We start from the raw sequence: 25,509 nt of genomic DNA, 5'->3' as shown, positions 1-25,509 counted from the left end.
GTCTTTCCAACTTTTTATATCTTCTTTACAGTAGTCCTTTAGATAGCAGGTTTTAATACAAACAACACCTTGCATCCCAAGGCAGATTCACATTCTAGTCAATAAATGGCATCAATACATTTATCAAGACTTTAATGGCAACTGTACTGAACTTTTCATACACCAGCTTTTCTAGGAATTTGCTACACTGAGGAATTTACTCTGCTTAATTGCTTTATATTAAGCAGTTTTCATTAGTCATCCACTAATTTGTATGAAAAGAAATAAACGGAGTCAGGAAAATGAACTGTTTTAACTCTTCCTATTATTAAAAAAATTTATAATCTTAGATGGGTTTTGTTATTAAAAACAAGGAATCAAATATAAGTAAAAGTGATGCAACTCCATTTAATCAATGTGAGAATTTTCACTAAGTTTGTGCATTAAAGACTTATGTTCTGTCTGAAATTTCCAGCAAAATACAAATTCACAGTTTCTTACACATTTGCCTTGAAGTTAAGAGACTAATTACATTAACTGATTTATTAATAAATGGGGCTTTTTGTCTAATTATTTTAAGTACTAACAGACTGGGGAACCATTTTAAATGTCTAATGTGCCTTGAAACCATTTTTTTAGGTTAATTACATTTCTCACTAAAGTCACTATAGATATGCCCCTTAGGTTTTACATTGGAAGATTAAAGAAAAAAGATGATTACCTCATTGGCCAGCTCCAGTAATACAGGGGCAGCTGCATTTTTCATCACCCCATTCACGTACCTAAACAAGACAAAGCCAGGTAGTTCTGCATTGGCAAGAAAATGCCAGTTTATACATGTCAGTATCCCACGCGAATCTCTTTCATTTGGGGGAAAACACCTCAGTATAGAGTATTTAATGGGAAATCTTTTAACAAATAAGTATTTTAAACAATTGCTAACTTTCCAGGGTTATCTCCTATGTATCTGCAAGATATATCAATCTCAATTAAGTTACTGATAAAAACCACAATAGATCAAGAAAGTTAAAGAAGTTTTGGTTTAATGACATACAAATTAATTATAGCTGTACTACTTAAAAGATGCATCACAGACAAATAAACCTCTATTATTTACAGTAAAGATTTGCATTCCACAAGACCTTCAACTATGAAGGCACACTATATATCTTATTCAATTCAGGACTACACACAAAAACATAGATTCTCAAATTTAATCCATATTTTATCAACTGGGCAGTCGTTTAAATATAAAGGTTTACTTTAGTAAAATCAGAGTCTAACAACCAAATTAATATTCTGAAGAAGAAATAAAAGAAGAAATATTTAGGATCCAGTAAAGGGTGATAGAAATTCATTATCCTATCAATGGCAAAGGCTTAATGTTTCTGCTTAAGGGTATTAGACCAATAGGGACACAGAGAGATGTGCTGACTACTGCTTCACACAGTATTGCCTTCCTCACTTCTGTTACTTTCACTGTTTGATGTCTACATTTCAATAATGCCTAAAACCTGTTCTCAGGAGTCGATGGGAAGAAGCTATACTATTGGAAGCCACTTTGTGCTTTGCAGACATGTGGAAAAGAACAATAGTTACCAACATTTGAACCTGGTCATTTATCCTATCTGTATTCGTATAGCACATCATTACTGACATCATTAGAAGGCCGCAGCAGCCTTTCCAGCTCTATCATTATCTATCCATCAGAAGCCACTCTTCTGCTCATTAGTTACAGACATTAAAATTCTTTATCATTTTACCTTTCTGTGGAATGGGTGTAACACCTTTACATAAACCTCTTCACAGATGATAAGGCGGCTTTTTGTTTGCAAGTTATTCTGAGGCTTAATGAATAAAGGAAGTGATAAAAGCTTTTTGCTATAACCTATTTCAATTCTACATAAAAAACCCCACAAAACAAGATACCTCATGTATATTTAAATATTGAACATTTATAATAGAAGAAAAAAAGGAAAGCTCATAAACAAAATACCTGACCAGGAAGATTTACTTGACATTAATGTTCTAAAACAGGTATCTAGTTGATTGAACAGCAAAGCTACAGCTAACAATGGAGTAATTTTCTGACAGATATTTCTAATACTACTGGCAATTCTATTACGGACTAACAGGTCTCACATGCTGATGGCAATACTGTTCTGAAAAGCTTGCTGATCCTTCACATAATTTGCCTTTGTGTTTACCTAAATTTAAGACTACTAAGTCTCAGAAGAGCAGCAGAAACTACTCCACTCAAATGTGCTTCTACTTGCTTCCAATAGGGACCACTGGAAATTACTAACTACCTTCAAAAATTGGTAGTTTCTGACCTAGGAAAGCAATAGGAGCACAATTATCTGTTTGTATGTCAGTGGGAATAGGAAGCAGCATACCACACAGACTGGGGTTTACAGCAGTAAGATGGATGCTACAAAAGAGGAGAAGACATGTTTGTCATGTTTATGCTTGAAGCATTTCAAACTGGCTTCCAGCTCAAGTAGTCTGCCCCCGTAGCTTACGAAACATACTACAACAGTAAATCTACTAAAACAGGATTGAGATGAGTTTTCTAACTATTAACCAGAACACCTCTGATTTTAAAACGTGCATTTTATTCGGCCATGTTAATACATCTGCAATATGAAATACCAACAAATAGCATAAAGAATGATTTTCCCTACCACCACCATATAGCTTCATACATAATGTATTAGTTATATACTGTTATCATACTTCAGACAATACAGAAGGGGACAGGAGACCAAATCCTCCTACTTGATGTGAGCCAAACTAAATCATACCTACAACCTTACTGACACTGATACAACTGCTGCTTTACACAAAGCAAAACTTGGTCCCATGTTTCAGGTTTAAGTTGTTGGAACCAGTAACAAATCATAGAAGTGATTTAAATTATTTACACACGTTCTAAGAAAAGAGTTATCTACAGTGCCATATGTTAATCTACAATTAACATATGGCACTTCATTGACACTGTGCTAGTAAAAAGTAACTTAAAATATTATTTGCTATATACATGGTTATTAACACAACAAAATTTTAAATCAATATTCTTCCTAAACAAGTCAGCACTAGCAAAAGTGCAATGTGATCCAGTACAATTTTTTTAACAGAACAATACAACTACTAAAAAAAGAAAATCAAACTCCCTAAAACAATACAATTCACACTAGATATTCTAAACTGGTGTCTCATATAACCAGGTTGTGCTTAGATTTTAAATATATGACTCTGTGGAAGTACAGTTAATTGTTTACAAATAAAGGCTTTTTGTTTATTTTCCTGTTTCATACAGATTAATTTTCAGCATATCAGACACCTATAATCACAAGTATGAACTCACTTGCCATGCAAGCTCCTCAGATATGTCAGTCTACAAAGTAATATTTTAATTGTGTATCTTTACCAGTTACCAGTATGCCCCAATTATGTCATTGCAATATTTTTAGCAAACCTTATAGAAGTAACAGACAAATATAAGGTGTAGCAAATACCATTTATTAGCTTAAGATGCAAACAATTGTAAAATATAGCAAAATGACATAAAGGTTTTCATCCTCCCTTAACAGCTTTTTCTGACACTTCTGTTGATAAAACATGAGTGATCTAAAAATCAGTGCTTTAACTGGCAATACATGAATTTAATATGTAACTTTTTGTAACGTAACACAAAAGTTGTTTTAAAAGTACAAGCAACTGTAACAGAAGAAGCTCCCTTGCTGTAAGAAAGTTAGCAATAATATTAGTCTTGACATAGAAATCCTATAAACTATAGGCAATATATAATAAAAGCTATCTCATACACTGTAAAAAAAATTTGCTTATCCTGACTTAGAGCCAAGGAGGTAAACTTTCTTAATCAGACTGACCAAAAGCTGAAAATTTTCTGCATTTTCACCGAAAAACATTTTTACATGAACCATTCTGTATTCCTCATACTAAATTCTTAATTTATTTTTATAGAAAATTAGCTTTATCAGCTAATAAGGTAATTTACTCATAATTGCCATAACAATTAGTAGTTACAATGATACTCTTAACCGGGGTGGGGAGGTCATACCTTTGGTAGTAAGTTTCAATAGCTTCAGCAGTGTGATGCTTGGCATGTGTTCTTTTGATTTGTTTCTAGAAAAATGAAAAAACAAACAAAGAGTCTTACAAATGTGTCATAGATCAAAACACAGAAATCATGACTGCCCCAACACATGTTCCTCAGCTACACTTTCATATAGAGACTGAACTGGTTTTAGATTCTGTACAGAAATGACATTCAATCTACCTATTGAATTGAACGTCTTCAGACTGTACTGCAATGTACCATATATGTAAAAGGCAATAAGGTCACAATAATTGAATCTAAATAAGTTTACTGAAGGCTGCAGAGGGCACAGAAAAACTTGTTCTCTCTTTCAACCTTTGTATTAATTTTCCCTCAATTCAATTCCATCTAAGTCTGGTGCACTCTAGTTTTACAATTCAATTGGCATTTTTAACCAGGAAGAACATTGCTTAAAAACAACTTATTTGAAAAACTACAAAAAGTAATTCCACAGAGACTTGCCACTTGACTGACACCTGTCATCTCATGATAAATGACTCCATTTTCTGCCTCTCTTGCCTTCTGCCACTCCGGCAATGGTCATTTATCATCATCTCTGTCAGCAATGGAAAGCAGCACTGACAGTGCAAGTCAGCAAACATTTAGCACATGGAACCACGCAACACAGGGAAATTATTATTGTCAGAATAATAATGGTTTAGCATAATTTATTACAGGTCCACCAAATAAGCAAAGGCTAGATGTTATTAGACAGATGGATGGGTAGGCTTGGCAGCCATCCACTGAGACTCAGGCGGTGCTTGATGTGGAAAAGGGAACATCCTCCAAACCAATCAGAAAGCTGGCAGTTCAATTACAAAGAAATAAAGGGACATTCATCATTCAATTAGGCACCTGTCAACCCTCACAAAGGAGAAAACTTCTAACCTGGTACTCCTGGGAGAAGATGCTCAGCAGAGTGGACTGCGATTGACTGGAACAAATAAAAGAAGGACAAAGTTAATTACTGGAGTGCACTGCAAAGAAACAAAAGAGAAGGGAGCTTCAAAGGTAGGCCTGCTGCCCTGTAATCTAACAGAACATGAAAACAAGTGTGGAAAAGTTGTTCCAGATGAACACCTCAGACAAAGGCTTCCTGCTGCTAGGTCAAGGAGAGAGTGTATGAGGGAGGGGAGGAAAATATAGCAAGAGTTTCAAAGCAAATGAGCAAATTGTTTGGGTGATTCCTTTTTCAGCTTCAGAACCCACAAAGTCCTATCAAGAGCAGGCAGCTGAGTTAAAAGAGAACAGGCAAAAAAGGAAAACAAAGCAAAATTTCCATTAATAATTGATGGAGTTAAATTCCATCAGCAGTTGGGAACATGCCGCTTGTTCATTGGCAACATATTGAAATTCATTTTGTTAGCAGCAAGGGAACCTCTTCAGTAGCTGTCTCATATTCAGGTTAAAAACTTCCCCCCTCTGTCAGAAGTAGCATATGGGACCACTGGAACATTCCCACTGAAACTGATGTGCTTTGAAAATAGAAACTTTCACAGCAGGAAGCCGAGATTCCCCGGAGTGGGTCATTTCCAAAAGCTGCCATAAGCTTCATTCATCTAAGGCTCCACTCAATGTCAAACACCTGGCAGTGAAGCAACCTGGAAAGCATTCTTCCCAAGTGGGAATTCTTCTCTCTGAATTGTTAACATTTAGAAATGGGACAAGATTTTTTTTCCCCCTCTGAAAGGCAATCAATACCACACCGCTACTGTTTTCAATTGTCCTCTGTGGATATATCTACCTCATCACATCCTGAATACAATTAATTACTCCTGATATATTTTCCTACTACATGCAACTTGAACAAATTATAGTCTCAATAAATCGAGTTTTACGGTACAGCAAAGCACTATGAATAATTAACATTTTTCCTTTCATGAACCTACCTACTAAGGCATAGCACAGGTAGTTCAAAGATTCAGCAATGTCTAAAGTCTTGCTCTTCTGCCAGATTTCTTTTATGTGAATTTAACAACTGTATTACATCATATGTATATTAAATGTAAATGTTCTCTCCATAGTTAAATAGCCCTTATCCTTGCAATTTTCACACCTTAGAAATACTAATTTAAGATAAGGAAGTCTTACTCCCAATTCCAAAACAGAAAACTGAGGCACAGAATGACTAAATGGTTTTTTCAGGACTAAACAGGCAGTATGTCTATGTAGCACAATACAAAAAGTTCCCTCTAAACCAACCAGTTGAAGCATTACTAACAAAGTGACTAGATTAACGCAGTGCTATATAAAGAGCTTACTAGTTTGTCTTATCCATATCTGTGCTTCCAGTAACTTTGCTATAATACTGTATTTTGGGCTTGCACAGCACAACATCTGCGTGACAGCAGTAAGCTGAGCCTTGGTCTCTGGTATTTAATGCATGAGAATGTTCACCCTGAGTACTCACTGACTGAATGTTAAAACTGTAGAAAATGATAGCAACATGAACTGACTAATACACAGATTTATGAAATTCACAGATTACAGAAAAATGAATTACAATATAGTCAAGAATTTAAATAAACTTAAATACACATCATTTGACACAGACGCCAGGAGGTATGTACCACAATGCTTCCCCAAAAGGTGCACCATCCAATTATGGCAATCTTCAACATGCACGTGTAATCATTAGAAGGTGAACAAAGGAAAGAAGTTAAGATTATATACTTACAAAGACTATATACATATGCAAAGCTAAGGTATTTCAAGTTGATTTATTTAAAAAAACCCTGCAGGCTATAAGTAAGTTGGATACATATGGCCCCCTAATGGCTCTCCACATAACTATTATTATCTGGCAGATTTACATGGTTGTAATGGTAGAACTGAATTTAGAGAAAAGATGTGGAAAAAAAACAAATCAAAACCGGATAACTGTTAACTGAATTTCTGGTTTGAGTTCTCTCGCACTGAGATACCAATTTTTGTATTTTTAGGCTATTCCCAGTATGATTACTTATTGTACCATTATTCTACCATATCTACTGACATATCAAAAAGAATTAAGACCACTATCCCTTTCTTCACACTCGTGACTCTTGTCCATTATTTGTTCCCTTGATGTCCTCGGATTTTGCCCTTCTACTTCAGTTTAGTCCTCTCCTACGGTTTCAACTGTTCAGACCATTTAGGACTTACCATGAATACTAAAAAATTCAGTCCAACAACTGAACAGGTTGGATATATACTGGATTGCAGTACAAAAACATTATGACTGTGACAAAGAATTATTTCAATAGTACCATTCAAAAATTTTCAAGCCTTACTACCAGATTTTTATCCTTCCCCAGAAGTAGATTTACATCTTCACATGGCTGCTTCCATGTTTCTTCTGGTTAACATAGTTCCCCTCTTAAACATTAAAATCACTTATCTGCACCCAGCATTTCCTTGCCACAATTCCATTACCACAACTTCCTGGCAAAATGAAACAGCTCCTCAAAACACAGCTGGAGCATCTATTGCAAGATGCCATTGACAGAAAACTGAAACATCACGGTTTTGGAAAGCGCTGAAAAAGACAGTACTGTGTTCTTGGAGAGGGGACAGAAGTCATGAACATGCATTTGCATTGCAAGACAGCACGATCACAACTGCTGGTACTGACAGCAGGGATACTGCCATGTAAGTTATCATTACTTCTACAGGAGCAGCCAAATTCCTAGAGCTCCATCCGTCCTCTGACACTTCTACACAAGATTTCAAAGCAGCAAATGAGCGGACAAATTAATATAGCTGAGATATCCAGGAAAACAAATATAATACTGAAAATATCTTCTATTCAAAATAATATTCCAGTGCTGCATTATTGCCTCTTACAGAATAAACTTTATAGTAAGCCTCATGGCTTACTGGAAGGCTAGGGATATACAAGTTTGTGTCGAGCAAGCTCTTTTGTCGAGAACCAACTGTAGAGCAAAGCTACAGGTTTGCTCATTTTCTAAAGCAAACAAAAACCCCAAACTCATAATTCTGAGTACTACCTAGTTTAAATAATTAGTAATTATCTTGTAGAACTAGATTTATTTTCCAGGAAAACAAGCAAACTTAAGTTCTGTAGCAGCCACTTTCATAGAAAGATTTTCTTCTGCAATTCCAGATGGTAATGGATCCAACTCCCAGAGCTCTGTTCAAAGCAACCAGCCTCGCTCTTCAAATATCCTCTTTTTCTTGTACTTCAGCATCCATAATGAACCAATTTACCTTTTGTTACTCTGTGTTGATATCTGTGGCATACTTCCATCTGAACGCCTGATGCACTTGCGCTCCTGTCAATACATAACTGGACTTAGGCATAACTGTGAAATCTAAAATCTGCTACAAAATGACCATTTAAAAAAAAAAAAACACCCAAAGTTTTATTTAAAAAAAAAAAAAAGTGTCATTTCTAGGTTCCAAATGACACAATATAAAAATGTGTTTATCATAAAAAAAAAAGTAATACAGATATCAAAGTCCATCCACATTTAGAATGGGATGCCCAAGTCAGACCAGAACAAGAGAAAAGAGAAATCATCTGTAAGAATGTAGAGATCTATCAAGTTAAAAAGGCAAGTCTGGTGCTGGAAAAAGAATATGCCTTTTGGTCATTTAATATGCAAGAATAAAATTTAGGCCATTCTCTTCTAATGAATCCCAGAATGTGGTAGAGGAGGAATGCTACCATCCCTGGAAAGTATTTCAGAAATGTTTCATTTTGCAATGAGTATTCATAGATAAACTAGTAACAGATAATATGCTGATGCAGATCAGTACTTCATAGCTAGAGTTGATTTAAAACTCAGGCCAAGAAGCAGCTAGTAATGACAAAAAGAATTTAATTGGATCAGATCATCTCCTCAACAAAGCAGGCCTGCAGATCTAGCCAAGATTTGGGGTGCTGTCCAACTTAATATTTGCTATTTACTACAGCCTCACCAGGAGAAACATCTTCAAACATTATATTATCAGCCCTTGCAAATAATTAATTCTTTAGGGATAAAACTTACACTTTTCATCTCTATTTTCTGAGATTACTGAAAACATAACATTTTAGGTATAAAACCAAGTTTCCATTTGTTTCTATTAATTTTAAAATTAGTTCCCTTTCCCTCATCTTTAACTCCAAACTTTTTGACTTGAATAGAAAGACTAAATATTCAGCTTTACTTTTCATGTATTTTACCGCAGAACAGAGGAAGAGTATCTACAGAGATCTAAAAAAACCCCAAACAACCCAAAACAAACCGAGTAAATATGGACTGCAGTATTTAATACAGAAACTGTTACACAAGTGGAGACAAGCAGGGGGAAAGCCAAGTGCATCGTGAGAAAAATATGTACTATATATATAGAATAGCCTCGATTTTTTTTTAAACAAATCTACAAAGAATATTGCTTCATTGTTTTCCTTTCACAAAATGGAACATTCCACCTTGTTAAGACAATAAATATCTCGGTTAAAAAACTGAGTATGGGGGCAGGAGCTGCGTTTCCAAAATTCAGAAGCTGTTACATGTGAAATCCCAAAGCAGCAGTGTCAAACCTTATCTTGGAAGTACATACAACACTGCACTTAGCTATTGTAAGAATTCAGGTAGGGGGAGAAATTGTTTCTTTCCTTCCACAGTCTCCAGTGTGAGTATGCGGTGCTAGTCATATCCTTTCATGAAATGTTCTGAAGCAGACAGCAAGAGTCTCTCTTTTCTAATAACTGGAAAATAACTTCTCCTTTCTTTGTATAGAGTTTTAAATATTTTTACTAACGCAATATTAAACTTTAAAATAAAAGTAATACATACAACTTAAGGCTAGAATTGCATGGTGCCGCCATGCTTAACTAGGAATCTATGTGAGGAAAGATCTACACATATCTGACAAATTTAAATGACTGGGGGTGGAAGGGGAATCCCTCTCACAGCTATTCTGAAATTCCAAAATGTGTGTCTAGAATTTTTCCCGTTATATTATCAAAGACATGAAAGAAATCCAAACAAGCTTTTAATTCTCATCTTCTTTACTGCACATGCTTTAGAACAAGGACACCTAAAGAAAGCAATGTTTCTATACTTCTTATCACATGCTAACCAGTCTGCTCTTATTTCTAAAAACCTCTCTCAATAATGCATTTCAAGTAGATCCAGCAGCATCAGTTCAAATGTGTAAAACATGCATGGGTGCATAAAGCCTCCACGGCTTCCCAGAACTGGAGGATGTTGGCTGATAAGCACCATGGTTATACCTGTAAATCAACCAAAGCCAGTATGATGGTGAACTTCCCACCTGAGAGGAGTTGACAACTAGTGGATTCTCAGAATTTCTTCGATGTGTTAGGATTGTTAGGATGTGGAAAAAGGTTTCTCAGAAGTCTGAATGGTTCCACGTGAGGATCCAGGAAGGCTCAGGAATAATAAAGGCCTACCAAAGCTTGAGAGTCACTAGCCTTATCTGCATCCGAGCACTGAAGAACTGGAAGGGAGACTCACTGACCTCTAAATTAGTTATGGCTTTAACCTCCCTTCACTGCAGCTTTTAATATTAAAATATTTCCTAGAGTTTTAATATGCTTGTGGTCACTTCTCTGAATGAAAATTCTCAAAAAGCAGACTATTGTCTCTGTCACATTTGCATTTTATCATTCATAAATCTAACATTGATTTATTGGAAGTCAGAGAATTACCAATTTAAGCTAAATCAATACATGTGTTTATGTGTGTGTGTGTATGTATGTGTTTAAATCAATATATGAGTTTGAATTGGAGTAACTAAGTGACATAAAAGTATCTAAGTCTTTAGTTACAACATGGCAACTTCTGTAAAATGGCTATCTTCCAATGTTACAGCTTTCCAGTTCAAGTCTGGGATACAAACCCAGTTTTATTATCTCTGCATAAGAAGCCTTCCATACAACGAAAAATTAGCAGTAGCTACTACTTTGGGAAATACAAAGCCAATACACTGTTGTTAGGGAAACAGTCCCATTACAAACACATTAATACTATAAAAATTCAGTAAATATATATATGTGACAATTAGCTGATATGCTGATTTCTGACTTAGTACCATTACATTTAAAATCAAGATAAAATTCAAGCTCATCTGGAGAATTATAGCACTAATCAATTTTGAAATTCCCCCATATCCAGTTCAATAAACTGTACAACAGTTCTACTCAAAAGATTTAAATACAAATCACTTACTAAAAATTGTCTTTGCATCAAAGTTGATTTCATACCTTTGGTAGGATCAAACCCAAAAAGTAAATAAAGAATCCGAGGAAAAAGACATCCTGCATCACAGGCTTATACTATCCAATGATAATAAAAAGGTTAAATGCAGGCATGTCCATACAACTTTGCTGCCTATAGCCAGGGTTATGAGAATAACTGTATGACAAAGCTCCGAGAAGGCTACTTGAGAAGAGTCATCACTTCTATGACCTTGACACTGGTTGGTCCCACAACTTCTATACAATTTAGTGATGTGCGAGAACAGATGATGGTGCAATACATAGAAATGGCAGCATTTAAAATTCATAGTAGCATAAGGCCATTACTTCTCCCACTGGGCCACTTGAACTTTAATAATGTCTGACCTAGTTGGCCAATAAGTTCTAGCAGCAGACAGAGGAAAATTGCCAGTATTAGATACTGTTTGAATGATTTTTCATTTAGAAAGACTTAGAAGTTCCTTTAAGAATGGGGCACCAATTCTTCCTGTAGACACCTCATTTTTCGGTGTCTGTTGTAACGGCCAATATATTTTAAAACAACTGTAGACTATGAACAATCTGTATCAGACGTGAAAAAAATAAAATGCAGAGGTCAATACAAATTATCAATACAGGCAATGATCACAAAATAATGCCAGCTCTTTGCGGAGATATATTCCACCTTCTTTCACTCACCCCACAAAAATCTAACTTTCAGCAGCAGTAATACAAGTGTAACTCAAACTATGCCATATTCAAATAATTACAAAGTATTTCTGATCGAGCCCCCTAAATGCAAAGAGAAATCAGAATAAAGACGTTATTTTTCCGTTCACATACATATGCTTATGATGAGAACTACATTATGCTTTAACAGTAGATAAACATGGGCAGATATTATGGTTAAAAATGGAACTCTGAAAATACAGGAACAGAAGAGTGGTATTTCCAAATGAAAAGAAACTACTTTTTGGTCTTATTATCTTAGTAAGCAAGTACAGAAAATACATAGTAATTTGCCCAAGATACTGTTCTGATATTTTTTTCTTTCCAGAGTTAAACAGCACAGTGCTTGTTGCATGAACGTTTGAAACCTACTTAAATGCCAAACCCACACAGAGAGCTTTGTAAGTAAATACTCTTTCACTAATGTTTCAAGCAAAGTCTCTTGCATAAAAACACAAAACTATTTTGTAAGGTTCAATTTTTCAAGCTGAAAAGTATTTTCAGATGCGATACAGAAGCAAAATATATTCACAACACAGGCTTAAAAAATACAATGTCAGTGCTAAAACACAAAATTAAAACTCTCAAATATTTTGACATTAGGCTTCAATGACTATTGAATCTTTTCACCTTACACATACCAGAACTTCTCTGGTACCCTTTGATCATCTAGTCAGGGAGTCCACTGACAAAAGAAACTGATAGGAGTCAAATAAAGTTTGACTCCCACATACAACTTGATAATCATAGTGCTTGTCCTCCACATCTCCATCTCCTGGTATGCTCTAAAATTCTCCTTTTAACTCTACCAACAGAATTTCTCAGAAAATTAAATAAAAAAAGCAAAGCTTGAGACTAACATAAGCAGACGACCTGCTATGTCCTTGTCCTCAACTACTCCTAGTTACTTAGCAAGAAGAAAAGTTTCCTAATATCCAAGGAAGAATCAGTGAACACAGCTCAAAGCAGAGGCATAGAGCAGCATACAAGAGACTGAAGGAAAAAAGCAAAACCTCTGCAAATTCCCTGTTTGCACTTAACTGTACATCATCCACACTTTATTTCAACCTACTTCATTTAAGATTATACAGAAAACATGTTTACAAGCTTGAACTCTTTCTCCTAGTACCACAATCTAAATGTTGAACAATTAGACAAAAATACACAGAAGTTGTAGTTATCTGATGACAGTTGTGCAAAGAGAGATGCTCCTAGGCTGCAACAGCAATGGACCTCAACATGCCGTTAAGGCAGTTAAGCAGTTAATTTAAACCAGGGATTTATCCCTCACCTTTTACTATCTGCCCTCTTGATAGGGCCAAGGTCCATACATTGGAAAAACATTCACTTAGTAGGCTGTTACTGGAAAGAAACATTTAATACATTCATTTTGTGTTCATCTTCCTAATTTTGTTTGGATAACTCTATCATGCTACTTCCCCTTCCCCTCAGGAAAAGAATCAGATTACAGAATACCTTGTCAAGAGAAGTTTTTTCAGACTCCAATATTAAATTGTGGAGAAAGTGGAGAAGAAATAAAGAAATACTTTATTTCTTCAAACCTATATTGTCTTATATAAACTAGATCTTTAAGTTTAATTTTCGAAATCTATTTTTATGAGTGAATGGCAATTTCAAACTAATTAGACTGTTCATTTTATGTTAAAAAATTAGTCTGTATGTAAAAAGCGTATCTGTGCCAATCTGAAACTAAATAAATCCCCAAACACCCTTAAACAATTTGCTCCTAAAAATATATAATCAAATTTAGAAAACTATAAATTATATTTAAATTTATTATTTACAAGCAATTAATTATGAAGACAGCCAGGTGGCTTTCATTACATAAATTACTGTTAATGACACTTGCCTCATGCTGCTACTGTATTTAGCATTTGCATGCATCACATGTCAAGCACACATACTGTTGCATAGCTATCTCCCGGGTAAAAAGTGAACACCTTAAGTCAAAAAAGCTTCCAGTAATCCAATCAAAATTGTTAATTCCTTAAACAAGTCAGGATCTTATTAATGTTTCCCATACAGGATATAAGTTAAAGAATTTTAGCTCTTTCAAACATGGACGATACAGAAGAGTAGTCTTAAGTAAATTCCAGTTTGGGGAATGATACAGATTTAAGGCAAGAAATGAATCCATTTATAGTTAGTTCCCTTGAGATTTTTACTTTTAAGCTGTAAACAGTGTTTAGCATTTAAAAGTTTCTAATTTTAAAGCTACTCATAATGAGAAAACGAAAGAAGAAAACAGAATAATTCTTGTCTATCTACCTAGCTGACAGTGCAGTACTTTGCCTTGTATATATAAGTTATTCTAGCATATATGTAGATATTTACAAAGTCTACTTTCAGCTCCAGGGGTATAGCTCACTGTGCCATACAGGGAATAAACTAATTTACTTCCCATTGTAAAGATGGCAGAAACACACTAAGAAGGAAACCCAGTTGTTCCTTTTTAGTAGCGGTCTTCCAGCACTCTCTTTTAAAAAGTTGTCTACCTACAACTGGCAGGAAATATGAAGGGAACATCTGACAGGAGGTGATCATAATATTACATTATCCTACCCTAAAACTTCTCTAACCTTCTTTTCCACCCCTACCAACAGGATTTTACTTTCCCTTCCTCCTCTTTCCAGAGGGTTTATTTTTTGTGTTCTTTGCACTGCTCTGAAAATTCATACAATGACTACATGCTTTGCTTCCTGCAGCACTGCAGAAAAGGTTGGGTTTCCAGGAGATCTCTTATTCCATGCACCAATCGAATGCGATCATTTCTGATGTAAACAGTCAACAGGTTCACCATAAAGCACCATCTCCATGAAGCACCAAAATTTGACCTGTCTTGGTAGAATGGGCCCAGAGGTCTTGGTAAATAAACATGGAAGCCAAGGAAGAAGAAAAACTGGTTCGGCATCAAAACATTTCGTCTATGTTAAAATAAACTGAAGATGACCTCAACGTGCATCAAGTCATAAGGCATGACTCACTGACACTTCTTAAATTTCTGGGAGTTGTCAAAAACGTAAGAAAAATATACATTGCCGTCTTTACATTAAGCACATAAGGACCAGACTTTACCAAAAAAAAAAGAAAAAAATGCATGAGAAGGGTGTAACTAAACTTCACCAGAATTCAGTGAAATTTGACTGTTAATATCCTTCAGGCAGCTTTCATAAAGGCCTCACACAAAACATCCCAATGCTATCGTTTCCCATTTTTACGTTTTTATATATTATAGTAAAGCAGCAAAGGCTACAGTGCCTTTTTCCCCTTCAGATTATTTTTCATTTGTCCTTCGCATTTAAGTATCAGGGCTTTGTGTGTTACCTAGCTTCTAAGAGTGGCAAATGAGCAGAACTAGGACATCAGAAGACAGTGGAAATTGAGAAGTTGGAGAAAAAATATATTCTGAACTGGACTGTTTACGTTTCTGCTTGTCAGTCAGTAACTAACAACTTCTCTAACATATTCTTACAAAAGAGTGTGCATCTTTATAAAAGAGCCAGTCACCCCCCTCCACTTTTAACTAAAGGGCATTTGAACATGTTTCCCAACCAAAAATAGGAATGCCAAGACCTGGTTTATAGAAACCAAAAGATTTAGAGGGAAGAAGGGGGCTAAGCCATAAACTAATACTAATTTGGGGTGGATATCCTTTTTTTCAAACTTCTTTTAAAATTAAGTAAGTTTCTTCTTTCAGCTTTCATTTAGAAGTAACTACTCCTTCCCCAGTAAAGCTTTAAGGCCACGAATGGAAAAAATGGCAAGAATGTAATTTTTAGCACAGCAGATATGAAAATATTTTTTTCTCTCAGTATCCCTAACTATTTTGTTAATGCACCACTTTCCACTAAACCAACTGCAAACAAATCTTTAACTTAAAGTTATGGCTGTTCATACGTAATGTTACCTGGATTTAAAAAAAAAAAAAAGAAACCTAAAAAAAAAAGGCAGAAGGCCTCTCAAGCCACCTAATCACCATATCAATGACACATGCCACAACAGAGAAGCACTAGTTTATTTGATTGATCATGGTAGATAAACTCCAAATAACAGAGAAATTAACAAATGCTTGACATTTGCTCAACATCCATTATTCTGACACTGCTTTCAGGATTTCAAAGCCTGGGAGTATGCTTAATCAACATTCATATTCCCTAGTGAGCTACAGGCACCATATTGCGCCCCGCCTTAGTACTGATGAAAACTGCATATTGGCCATTTCCAAAATGTTCTGGGACTCCGCACAGGGCCCCTTCTCTCCCTTGTTCCTGTTCTGCAGTTTTCTTTTAAACACTTCCAAGACAAAAGCATCTGCCAGTTTTTCTCTCTGGGGATGTATGCAAAATGAACTTAACAGTTTTAAGGCAGGAGAAACCCTCACATCTAAATTCATTCATAGGACAGAAAAGGGCCTAAGAGGCCTCTCCAGGGACAAAACCCTGCTGAAATTTTCCCCGACAACAGTGGGAGCTTTATAAAATCTAAGTCCAGACAATTTCCAATTCAAATGCCCAGCATAGCATGACCTTTGTCAGATCTATGAGCCCTAGATGCACCCACTATTTTTTTATTCTAACCAGCACAGACATTAGACAGGGCACTACTGCTAAGCAGGAGGTTGAATATTTGCATGCTCTTCTATTGTGAAAATGTAACAGTGACAGCACTGTGTCGAATTCTTTTCCCCCTAGAACTTTAACTCCATAGGAGAGGCATAGCTGACAGATGACTCTCCCAACATCTGTGTTATGTACACTGCACAGCTGAGGAACCTTGGATCACTGTCACGGCTTCTCAGAGATGACCTACACCTTTCTTATATCTACCCGTGAGCAAAAAAGTAAAATAAAAATTTGAAAATGCCTTTTTTAAAATGAAAAGTAAATATGGCAAGAAAGATTAACATAATTTAGTCATTAAGCTGTTCACATAGCAGCTCACCATATGTTGTATAAATGTCCTATACAAAATAATTTATCAGACCTGACACGTTGCACATCATATTGTATTATTTAATATGCTTACTAAAATTTCATGGATCAAGTGCTACTTCTGAAAGCATACAGAAAGCCCTAGAAAATGTTTCTTCATCTTCCCTGACTTATTTTGATTACCTTTTACAGCTACAAGATAAAGTGGAACTCGCAAAATTACGAGGTTAAGGTTTACACAGCTATTGCTTCATATACTAAAATATAACAAATGTCTCCATGTCTATATACCATTTTACTTGCATTCAATATTCAGAAGCACATTAAACTAAGCATGTTGCTTTCCACTGGATATTTTAATAATTTCAACTGGTTATTTCAGTAAACATCCTGATCCAGTAATGCAAAGTTCCATTGAGATATATATATATATCTATCTCTTTGATAACAAGACTAAAAAGCTAAGAATTACAAAATGAACTAAAGCAAACAATTAACATGTGATACATGTTGACCAACCCAAGCCTGTCTACATAGAAATATATTAATTACTACACAATAGCTGAAACCTATGAATAATACTTTTAAATTATTGAGATTTAAAATGTTAGAATGGCAAGCATATATGCGCAGATAAACGGACAAAATTCTCTATCCAGAAACCTCAAAACCACAAAAATAATAATGTGTAAGAATGATTTCCTGTCACTGGTGAGGTCTGTGTCTAAACAGTAAATTAAAACAAAAAGTGTAAGCAGGAAGCTTGTGGATAATAGTTGTTGGGCAACCAATGGGATTTGCTTGGAAAAAAAATGCTCTGCACTTAGAGGACATACCGAACAGATAGATATGGCTAGAAAAGTATTTAGATTGAGACCATGAATTTATTCCATAAAGGACCATTTTCCTTTTTCTCTCTCAGACCACTGGTGTCTAAGGAACACAATACAAATGAGATAAAAAAATGTAGTTCAACTCTCTTTTTGGCCAATAATTAAATTCTCCTGTTTCTGATAATAGGATAAAGGAAAACATAAAAGGATAAAGAAAAACATATTCCTGTTTCAGATAACTCATTGAAATGAGGTCATTAAACATTGTATTTGGAATGGAACTTGCTTGGCCTATTGGAGTACCTGCCAAGTGGTCAAAGGAAATCTTCCTTTTTCAGCTCTGTGAGAACCAGAAATCTAGCTTATGAGTTATTTTTATCTTTTTATATTTTGTGTATCCAAGATAATGTGCTTGTCTAGAAAGCCATTGCTCAGCTGTGTTGAAAACTGAAGAACAGCTGCATTGACAACATGAATTTTATATTAATGTTGGAAACGGCTAATGTTCAAGACCATTTTCATCTGTAGGAACCTACACTCACTCTCTGGCTATTAGTTATTGTACTTTGCACCACTTGTAGCCTCATCATGCACATCTGCATTCGACACAAGGAGTACACTAAAGAACTGGACGTTACCAATATCAATACTGGACTGATAAGAAGTTCTGCCACCTCCTAGCCATCCACAATTGGAAACAGAGATACATGGTGTGCTTACTGCTGTCTGGGTCCTCAATTAACAATGAGGAACTCCAAAAGACCCTTTATATTAATTCAGTCACAGACGTATTATATCCATTTTGGTCATAGTTTTTATGTTGTCTTTGAATCAGTTTCAGACAGGTTGCATTACAAAAGAGACTACCTTTGTTATCACATGAGTCTTACTCAAAGAAATCTTTGACAACATTCTGCTTTCTGTAGAAGAAGAATGTGTGCTATCTCAGGACATTTTCATTCAGTGCTTAAGTTTCTGGAGGTATCTGGGAATCAATGTTATCAAATGCTTCCAAGACCTTGCAGGCCTACATACAGATATGCCAATAGAGGACATTTACCCCCAAATAAAGTCCTCTTCAGCACCTGACCTGAAGCCAGTCTGGACAGACAGCAATACTTGCTTAAATATCCTATTGAGATGAGAAGGATAAAGCAGGGGACTGAAGTTCAAGAATTCTCCAGCATAAAGCAATGAGATTGTCACTATCAATCATGCTATTGGATATCCTGGAGTGTGCACTGGAAAGGATAATATATCCCATTCATATCACTACCACATTCAAAACTTTATGGATAACACAATTTTTAAAAAAACGCATCAAAAGAAACCATAAGATAGATAAAAATGCTTTAGTTGCTGACAAAACAGAAGTTTCCAACCTAAGGGGTTCAGAAACCAAAACATTTTTCCCACAACAGGCATAGATTCCTGTTTGGAAAATTTAAGCCTGCTGACAAAAACTTAATTTACTTCGAATTCTTCATTTGAAGTCCAGGGACAACAAGGACTCCATGAAACACAAGTTGAAAACTAATGATAGAGCGTGAAATCTTAGCATGCCAATGGGAATCTACTTGTATGGTACCAATCAGCCAAACAAACAAATCAACAAGGCTTTTAACCATCACTGGATCTGAAGAAAACAGAGCAGTAGTTTTCCACTCCTCTTCCAGTGCTGTTGGGGTTTTTTTGGTAACAATACTCTATCAGGCCTGACTTAGAAGACAATTTTAGTAGAATCAGTTACTGTATTCCATATTCTTACAGAAATTAATCTTTACCATTATTTCACTCAGTTTGAAGTACAATACAAGCTTCTGAGACTTTCACATTGCAAACAGATACAGTATTTTCACCAGGAACTTAAAGGAATAAACAATTAAAAAAATGACTTTCATAGAAGCATATATGCTATTTTATTAAGTGATGTGATAAGCTATGGGGCATATATCAGGACCAAAATGGTTGTAGTCATTAATTTAAGTAATAAATCATAGGTCCTGCCAACAATGACAGCAAACAGATGCTAACAAGAAAATGTATTATTTAATATTGTCATGTGTTATAAAAATCTAAGTGTTTAGGACACCTCTTAAATTTTTATAATGATATGCATTTAATACATTACTGTTTTGACACACACAAGAATCAAATTTATAGGTCTCATTTGACACTTGCTTTCTCTTCTGTGAACACAGAATGGATTTCTGAGGGAAAAAAAGCTCAAGAAGTGAATGTTTCCAATAGATGTTTGCAACAAAATTGAGTTGTTTGTCTTGCTCTCCTAAAGTAAATATCGTAAGCACTGAATCTCATTAGAAAAAGAAAACCAACGTATTTGCCTTTATGTAAACAGAAGTTTTCCCTGAAGTTCCCAGGAAATTCAAATGGCTATGAAGTTCATCTCTATAATACGGACAGCAAAAGATCTTAGCATTTGCTACAAAGTCAAAAAAATAATTCCGTACAATCCTTACAAGCTGAATGTCAGTATAGAATAACTCTCAATGAGCCTGCTAAGTTATAAAAACAACAGAAGTTTTGTTTTCCATTGTGTCTTATTATTTGCTGCCTACATCAGTTTAAATAATACCATGGAATGCTACAATGAATTTCGCTAACTGCATCCCTTGCAAAATCACCAAAACCAACCCAAAATCTATGTTAGTTATTAAAAATGTGATCTATTTCATTCCTTCCATTCTTAGCCACCATCTTCTCAGGACTCTGAAAGCTGGACAGAATGATGATCTGATTCAAGTACTGACATCTGAAAGCGTAGGAAATACAATTATGCCTTTTGGCAAGGCCAGCCACGCTAAACAGATCCACTGTGCCCACACCTTTTCCTGCACTGCTTCTCTGCTGCTGTACAGCCTGCTGCATAAGGTTCCTCTGCAGGAGGATCAATTGTTTCTAAGAAGATCACTGCTTTTTCCAAACATTTTTGTTTTGCTTTAAGGAAACTCTGGATAGTAACACTCCTGTTTGCATTCTGTTTCACTTTCATTTTCAATCAACTCCTCCAGATACCAGCACAGTTCCTTTCTTGGAAGTGTTTCACTCAATGCTTTAAAACACTTGAGGAAGCAGTGATCAGAGTATGGAAACTAAATTTTCTTCATTAAATCTACTGAAGCAGATATTAAAAATGCATTTAATATACTGGGGATGGCTGGTGGGCATCACTGACTGTGACAGGCCAGTTACTGATGAGCTGCTGTCAGACGGCCTTCTCAGCAGGGATCTGTGTCTAAGACTGCTGAAGGACAGCAATATCTTCCCTTGTGTGTAAGCTCTATTCATCTCCCAAGTATTTACTAAATCACAGACCTCTGCACACAAACCCAGTGTTTCAGCGCATGCTAACAAATGATGGATGGCCTAGTCAATTCGTTATGTCCTGAAAGCGTGATTTCCTGCCATTCCAATCATCAAACCTCTAGAGCCTTCAGAGCTGATCAGTCCTGGAGAATATATTTTGCAGGCTCTATTAAAGGAGTAGAGGTTCTTTCCATTAGTCTTAAACTTTTTTTTTTCCTGGCTGATTTAAAGAGAACTCCCTCCTGCCCCCTCCTTCCAACACCACCACCGCTATCACTCTTATCTGCGTAAAGTATTCAGTGCATGTACCGTTAGTATGTTAGCAAAATAGCACTCCTGGAACATCAGCCAGTTAAAAAGACAGATTTTGTTTGTGACTACTATAAAACACAACAATCTTTTATTTAAATTCATCTATATGTCTTTATTATGTAACCTAGACAACCCACAAAACATTTTGTAACTTAGCTTCTTTGATCAAATACCTTTTACAGCAAAGGAGTGCTCAAAAGGATCCGTTTTCTTTGTATTTGCCTAGTGAAACATATCAGAGCTCTCTTAATTGTGTTCCTCTTAAAAGCATAAGCCACTTAGGAATAAACTTCCGATGTTCCAAAGACAGGTTAGCTGTCAAAGAAATAAAGCTAGATTTTGCCCTTTTCATAGCAAGGCAATATACTTGACAGTCTTTATTCTACATGCTAGAGGAGAAATTTTATTTAGCTTACCTATTCAATGAGCTATAGGAGTAGAATATATGTAGCTCACATTTCTTATTCTGAAACATTGAGCTTCAAATGAGTTAGCCCACAGCTGCTGAAAAGTTAGCTGCCTGCAGTACAGCACAGTTTTTGTAAGGTGGTATAACAGGTATGAGTAAACTGTAGGTAAATAAGCATTAGGTTACTCTGAAATGCAAAGACCTTGGATTTCTTTGCTCGCTAGGTGTGATCTAGCCATAGCCAGCACGAACCAATCCACATTGCCCTACTGTTCACCTCAACCTTGACCTGGAGATTAAACTCACTTTTATTGCACACAAAGGTCATCTGTGTTAGGTCAAAATTCAAAGTCCCTTGTCAGCTAAGGTTGATATATTCCAACCTTTCCTACTCTAATGCATCAAATTTTTCATGGTGAGGTCGTATTCAGCAGACAGTGTATTCAGCAATTTATCGTGCCATTGTAATATAGGCCAGAATATGATTGTCCAAAAAACAACACATGAATAAAATATTTTCCCCTCTGATGTAGCAAATCCCCTCTGCTCGTAAAACTCTAGCCTAGACTTGTTTGCAGGTGTCAAGAGAATGATACAGTACAGAACTGTTTTGGAAATATAATCAAGAATTAAAACTTTTATCACCACTGTCCTTAAGTACAAGCAACATGATTATAATGGTATCCTAAAATCTACAAGTCAATTAAAATGCACATATGGTCAGTGTTAAAACTTCCACTTCATCCTCCCTTAACAACCACCATAATCTGGCCCTTAAATCTACAGACATCTGTTGGTCTGTCTGATGACACCAAGCTTCCTTTAGAATGAAATACTTAGAAAAAACAGTGCCACAAGACTTATATTCCTATCCTACTGGTGATTATCACAACCACAGAATTCGTGAAGTGGCAAAAATTACAACCAAACTAAACTTCAAGAAGCAACACAGTAACGTACACTGTAACCAAGACAAGCCCCCCAGCTTTGACATACAAAAGTATTGTCTTTCTCTTTCTTTTTCTTTCTTCCTCTCCTTCTTTCCCTTTTTTCTTTCCCTTTTTATCTTTTTTCCTTCTTTGTTTTCCTGATTTATTTTCCCTTTTGTTCTCCTTTTCTTTTTTCTTTTTATTTCTTTTTTGTTCCCTTTTTTCCTCCTGCATTTTCTCTCTTTTCCCTCTTGTCTATATTTTTCTCTTTTCTTGTTCTTTTTTCTTTTTTCTATCCTTTTTTCTTTTTCTTTTCTCTATATTTTTCTTTTTCTTTTCCTATACCTTTCTTTTCTTCTATATTAAACAAGAGCACCTAACACACAGCTACAATAGACTCAGAATGCATTTTCAAATTATAGGGAACTAATTTCCACATCTGCTTTAAGAGGCCCCTTTAAATCATTGTATATCACCATCAAATCATCAAAGGATATAGTACTGGCTTCTAAGTGGTTTGTATAAATTCCTCAAGGCCAAAAAGGCTTTCCCTTTACTCAGACAAAATGAATTTCACAAATGTAGTAAGTCCTGTTCCGTGTGATTATTTTTTTTAATGAAATGCACTGTACTCCCATATAGTAGCACTTCCCGTATTGGAAAGGATAAAGGTTAAGAGAAAAGGAAGAGACTTACCGGTACTTGAGAATTCAGAAAGTACAACCTTAATTTCGGTTGTGTATTTCAAGCAAAATTTCAAGACTAACCTTTAAAACAACTTTGCATTTTGCTAGGATGGACCACAATCCCTTTCCTTCTCTTTCCACACAAATCCGGAAGGGACCCATGTCCTGAAGACCTAGAATTTACATGTGCCAATGTTAAGAATCTTCTGTCTAAATCCTGTATGTTGGTATTGGAGAGCCCCAAAACTGAGCAAAACTGTATTCCCCATTCTACTCTGAAAGCTTCCACTGCTATCAATAGCTGGCTTTTAAATAAGTATCTTACATTGAATGTAATAAATAATGGAGGAGACAAAGTTCTTCTGAGTTACACACTAATTTAGTTAATTTCTGTCACACAATACTTTGTATTACAGGGGAGGATTAGTATCCTTCCTATTTAGAGTCATAGCATAAGGAATCAGTTTTTTAGCAAGATATACCAAGTCCAACTAGTTACAAGTTCTTTCAGGCTTGTTCACTGGCATTTCAGTGAAAAGAGAAAACCTGTGCTGCCCTCTGGCTTAGCCTATCCAAGACGTAGTATCTTACAGTACATTTCCTACCAAGGGTTCAAATAGCGAGAACATCTTTCCAAAGGGAACAATATCAGTTCAGAGCTCACATAATTACCTGGTACAGTAAATTTTTATTTCCTTTTAAGATTATTTTGAATATGCTACATTTTATTGTAGGTCATTTCTGAAAACTTGTATATTGTTAATTTTCTTTTCAAAGAATTAGCCAAGACCTCTTCCTCATCTCTTATTATCAATCTGTTTACCTGTAAGGTTAAATGCAGCTTCAAGTACTTAACAAATTTTAAATTATATTGGCTTTTGCTACATATAATAGACAAAACCAAACAGTAGTGTAAAACTTTGTTCACTCTGAAGTCTAACATAAAAGAAGAAAAAAAGAAATACAAAACTTTAAAAATTCTACTTTTTTCCTAGCTCCTCTAGCTATATGCTCCAAATCATTTAAGCACAGTACACTAGTGCAAAGTATGTGCCACTTCAAAATAGAGAGGGTGGAAATATACCAACAGCCATTTAGCATCTCCCTCCAAGTCTCTGCATCACCTACTAATGTCCACTTTCTTTTCTCTCATGAGCTGGTCTACTGAAATCAATGAGGTGGTTCATATAGGCACTGTTAAGTAGTGAGAATACAGAAAAGCAAAGGGAGCTTAAAATGTGCCTTTATACTTTTTTTTAAAAAAACAAAAGAAATAAGTTTCTAGCACTCATAGGCACAAAGGCAACTTTCTAAACAAGATTTCCTAGATCAGTGTTTGCAGAGTAAAGAAAAACAGCCTACCTAGTTCCTCTGCTTTCCAACATAACTAACCAACTATTCAAAAGCGCAGGGAGAGCAGGAGAAATTACAAGAATTATGTCAGTTTTGCTGTGAGAAGAGCCCTTCCAGGCAGAAGACAGTGCAACTGAAGTGTCATACACCAGTAGGTTGCCTCCTCATAGGTAAGATTTCCCTAACACACCTGTGCTTGAGTCCTGAGCCTAGAGCTCTGAAATCCATGTAGACAGCTAGCTGCCCTCTGCTCTCAAGCTTCACTCTCCTACTTCCTGGGCAACAGCAGCTCCAAGGAGCACTAGAGCAGAGGGCAGAGAATTCTCCTTCCACCTTGACTCCACCTCCAGGCTCCATTAGCAGCAGCTACTGTTAGCAGCAGGTACCAGAAGACAGAAATGGAACCAAAACCAAAACCAAACCAAAACAAAACAAAACCAAACCAAAAACAACAACAAAAAAAAAGAAGGAGATGAAAGAGAGGAGCAGTTTTACCTTTCTGTTTCCCACCGCAACCATCTTGGTCTTATCAGTACTGCTTCATAATCTAAGCAATAGCACAAAGGTGGAATGAAATTATTCATGAAAAAGCAACATATTTCCTTGTAAATAAAACTGGCTGAAAGAAGAAAATAAGAGGCCTATCTTCCCCCAACTCTAAAAACCAAAGAGGAAAAGAGGAAGG

General features: G+C 35.8%; 1 protein-coding gene across 1 annotated transcript in view; it reads right to left on the bottom strand.

The window, feature by feature from the left end:
- The window catches only part of CDIN1 (CDAN1 interacting nuclease 1), a 126,739-nt gene that overhangs the window by 96,224 nt on the left and 5,006 nt on the right, over positions 1-25,509 (bottom strand). Inside the window, exons 2-4 of the mRNA XM_086462877.1 lie at positions 4,991-5,036; positions 4,064-4,128; positions 701-761 (exon numbers count right to left, since the gene is read on the bottom strand). Of these exons, the coding sequence (XP_086319003.1) occupies positions 701-761; positions 4,064-4,128; positions 4,991-5,036 (172 nt within the window). The remainder of the gene's footprint in view (positions 1-700; positions 762-4,063; positions 4,129-4,990; positions 5,037-25,509) is intronic.

This window comes from Leptosomus discolor, chromosome 3 (assembly GCF_034619465.1).
Source record: "Leptosomus discolor isolate bLepDis1 chromosome 3, bLepDis1.hap2, whole genome shotgun sequence".
NCBI lineage: Eukaryota > Metazoa > Chordata > Aves > Leptosomiformes > Leptosomidae > Leptosomus > Leptosomus discolor.
The sequence above is the reverse complement of the archived record's forward strand: the minus strand, read 5'-3'. Positions and strand labels throughout refer to the sequence as shown.